Genomic DNA, 4,158 nt, shown 5'->3' with positions numbered 1-4,158 from the left:
AATGTTGCTGGAAATGGCTATTGGACACTATATGTATTATCACATCTAAATTTTTTCTCACCATATATGTATTATTTATTGCAATAACATATACTGTATTCTTGATTATAGTTTTGACGATTTACCAAAGAGACAAACAAGGGAGCGACAAGCGAGCGCAGATTTAATTGTAAGTTCCATACAAAGATAATCTTATGTTTCAAATAAAATTATTTTCAATTATAAACAAAAGTTTATAAAATCACTTTCAACTTAATTCTTAATCATAGTTCATGTAAATTAACTGAATGAATAAATTGTCCAGTTAAAAAATTATACTATAATAAATATTTAAGTATTACTAATTAAGTAATGACAGTGGTATATTATATTAATTAATTATCCTTCTGAATTATTTAAGAATATGGATTAAGTTTGCAAAAGAAAAGAAATTTTAAATAAAAGAACATTTTTAAGATGTAGACATTTAAAGAGTCGCCTGACCAGGACTAATCAAGTCAGTATTTTCAATGCGAGCTTGGCGTAGCCAATCCCTGAGGTTTCTGGTCCTTTCCATCAAATTAGAAGCATTCCTCTCGACGCTACCAACGCTGGTGCTAAAGCCGCTATTAGGGCCGTACTGAGCGATAATATTTTGAGTTGTGGTAATAGGAGGTTGTGCAGCAGTTAATTGAGATAAGATGTTAGATTGTATATTGGGCGTACCAAAGGCACCTAAAAAAATAGAAGTTGCTCATATTCACAATTTCTTATAAATACAATAAAAATAAATTATTATGTTAAAATTGCGTACAATAAATAATCTTTTTGTATTTTGCATTTTGCATTTGTAAAAAAATTTAAATTAGGTCACGTAAAAAACGGAATACATTCATTATATTTTATAATACTACTTTAAACTACACATTTAATGATACGCACACACGCACGTACAATTATGTATCTAGGAATATAATATTAATTAATTTTGAAAACATTCTACATTGACTAATATAATACTATATCCCTTAATTTTTATATAAATTACATCATTTTTTTTACCTTGCATGCTGTTAGGCTGCGTGGTAAGATGATGAAACCGTAACCAACGCAAATAAGAGTACATAAGTGTCGGTGTTGCAGGTATGTTACTGTCTTGACGTTTATTTAAGACATCCCAAATCTCTCGTATTTCTGAGTTCAAATTTTCTAAACTTGCAATGATTTCAGTAGACTCTTGATAATGATCTGGCTTATCTAGATTTCCAACAACAAACTATACAATGTAATGCAAATATATGTTGTCAATTATACAGTAATTATATACATCGTATTGTATGATTGTATAGTTTATCGTCTTCTAATATAGTTTTGTAAAATAAGATATCTAATTTTCTCATCGTTTCTCTTTATAAAATTGACGATAATTTATAAAACAATTATAAATCAGATGCAGGTACCCAAGTGGAAAAGTTGGACATATGCCGGATTTTACCAATGGCGCGATACCGCGGTAGTTGTAAATAGTAAGTAATACCAGTACTGCTGGTCAGTACGGCACCAATCATCGGCATACCATGGTAATACTGGCTTACTACTGGCACAGTACTGACTCTTCAGTACTGATTATCAACCGAGTAAGGAGTTACGCCGAGGATTGGTATGGTACTAGCTTAGTACTGGCACAGTACAGACTCTCAGAGTATTGGCTGTCAATAGAGTAAGAATTTATTCCGAGGGTTGGGACGGTACTGGCTTAGTACTAACACAGTACTGTCTACAATACTGTCTTAATACTGGTTGCCAATACCCAGCCAAGTTACCTTTCGGTATAATGCCAGAACTCATCGTTATTAATCCAGTAATATGCCAATACCGAGCCAGTACCAAATCCTTAACACAGCATTGGCGCGATATCGCGCCAGTTGTAAATTTCCACTTAGGTACAATCAAATAATTGAACTAGTAAATATTAATAATACAAAAATAATTAGAAACGTTTTATTTATATAAATATCAAATTATAGAGAGTATCACAAATAAAGTATAAAATAATTTTTATTCATTATTATCACTACTAATATAATACGATTTATTTAATTCTCACTTGGTTTTAAATTTTGTTTTATAATATAATAACATAATTCAATAACATAAAAAATTTTTTTTATTTGCAACTCACCTATGAAAGTATCAGTTCCTAAATCAGTCGAGCTGAAACCGCTACTGGCACTCGACATGTCGCTTAGTTCATCATTTTTAGCATCATTTTCATTTCGCTTGTCGTTTGCCACTCGTTCCAAAGATTGTTCCAAATGTCTTAGATGAATGATTTTCTCACCTAAAAGACTTTTAGTGCGATGCAAACTAACTTCCATATCAGAGAGCTCGCGTTCCTCCTAAATAAAAATAAACATTTTAAATCTATTTATTTTTGATAAAAGTATTATTAAAAGTATTTTTGATAAAAACTAATATATTAAAAACATCTCTCTTCCTTCAGGTATATTTCCTTACATTATTAAAAGAGCAGAGATATTTAGAATAATTGTATCACAAGCGTATCTTGTATATCTATTATTTAAAATTTAAATTACGTTTCAAGACCGAAAATTAATTCGGCGCGCAGTTTGAGGGATTGGAGAAGAGGTATATAAATTCACACAGAATTATCTCAACATTAAAGATCCAGTTTGACCGTTTAAAACCTGTATTTCCGACGTGTGTAGTCATATTACGGTTTTATAAGATACTTTTTATTGATTGAAATTTAAATATCTTAATTTAGAAACACATTAAGAATGTTTATACATATTTTCCAAACGATAACAAAATTATGAAAAAATTGCAGATTATTCTAAATCACGATTAAAAATAATACGACAAATTTGGTGATGGTTTACTATCTGGATCATAAGTTATTTTAATAAATAGTAGTATTTTTTCAATCTGTGCTCTAATAAGAATATATGAGAAAATGTATTATAAAATAAATTATATTATAAAAAGAATCTTAATTTTTTAATATAAGTACATTATTCAAGATTATTTACGTAGAGTTACATTGCGATACTTGAATTAGTTGTCCAGTAAATAAACAAAATATTTATTTGTTCTATATCTTTGTAATTAATTAGTGAATCGCAATGAAACTTTGCATAAATTATTTCGAATATTTAAAATAATTATAAAAGAAAAATGTAAATTTTTTAATCATTTTCTAAACTTCAATTTTTAACAAAAGAATAACATCAAATAAAATAAATAAACTACAATAATGTGTTATTAAATAAAAATATAATCTTATTCACACAACTTTCATATATATACAGGGTGTCCCAAAAAGGTCAGGACACCTAAATATCTGGGGAAATATAAGTTTTACAGAAAAGTGTTTCAGACAAAACTTATATATGGTTTAAAAATATCTATTTACTGATCCTATCAGTTTGACCTTGGGTTGCGTAGCCAAGGTCAAGTCAAGGTTACATTGATTTTCTTAAATGGAACACCCTATTTTTGATTCAAGAATCTAATAGCTGTCGAGAGCTTTCCAAAACGCTATAATGAAATATTTTTTCATGAAGTACTTTTCAAGTTATAATACTTCAAAGTTACAGTATCGCCGGCACTAGCATTACCAAAGATATGTAATACCACGCGTTATGTTTTTGTTTGTGCGTTAACTGAAGGTCAAAGGTGCGTTCCGTATCGCGCATGATGCGCATGATGCATCCATTGTCCTTGTTTAACATTTGGTGAGCAACAAGGATAAACGACGCATTCCATTTCAGAAATTCAATGTAACTTTGACCTGACTTTGGCTACGAAACCCAAGGTCAAACTGATAGGATCAGTAAATAAACATTTTTAAATCATATAACTTTTGTCTGAAACACTTTTCTGTAATACTTATATTTCCCCAGATATTTAGGTATCCCGACCTTTTTGGGACACCCTGTATATGTATATACAGGGTCCGCCAAAAGTACCGGGGCGGTCTAATAACTTTTGAAAGAATTAAATTTTCAAAAATCGCCGAAACACGTGATTCGATTTTTCAAACAAGCTATCTTTTGAGGGGGGATTTCGGCCCCCCCAACCTCAAGGAGGGTGGAGGGCACGAGGGGGGCCAAAAATCTTAAATGGCCATCTTAAATGGGGTCGAGTGGGGGCTCG

General features: G+C 30.7%; 1 protein-coding gene across 2 annotated transcripts in view; it reads right to left on the bottom strand.

Annotated features, from left to right (window-relative positions):
* Positions 1–443: 443 nt before the first annotated feature.
* Cep164 (centrosomal protein 164) overlaps positions 444–4,158 on the bottom strand; it is a 20,474-nt gene continuing 16,759 nt past the window's right edge. The window contains exons 9-11 of one of the 2 annotated variants that reach the window (XM_018514568.1): positions 2,162–2,378; positions 1,042–1,236; positions 444–714 (exon numbers count right to left, since the gene is read on the bottom strand). In XM_018514568.1, coding sequence (XP_018370070.1) covers positions 467–714; positions 1,042–1,236; positions 2,162–2,378 — 660 coding nt within the window. In that variant the 3' untranslated portion in view covers positions 444–466. Of the gene's footprint in view, positions 715–1,041; positions 1,256–2,161; positions 2,379–4,158 lie in introns of those variants that run through there. The other variant, XM_018514569.1, reaches the window with a different exon arrangement.

The sequence above is a fragment of the Trachymyrmex cornetzi genome, unplaced genomic scaffold, assembly GCF_001594075.2.
Source record: "Trachymyrmex cornetzi isolate Tcor2-1 unplaced genomic scaffold, Tcor1.1 scaffold511, whole genome shotgun sequence".
Lineage (NCBI taxonomy): Eukaryota > Metazoa > Arthropoda > Insecta > Hymenoptera > Formicidae > Trachymyrmex > Trachymyrmex cornetzi.
The sequence above is the reverse complement of the archived record's forward strand: the minus strand, read 5'-3'. Positions and strand labels throughout refer to the sequence as shown.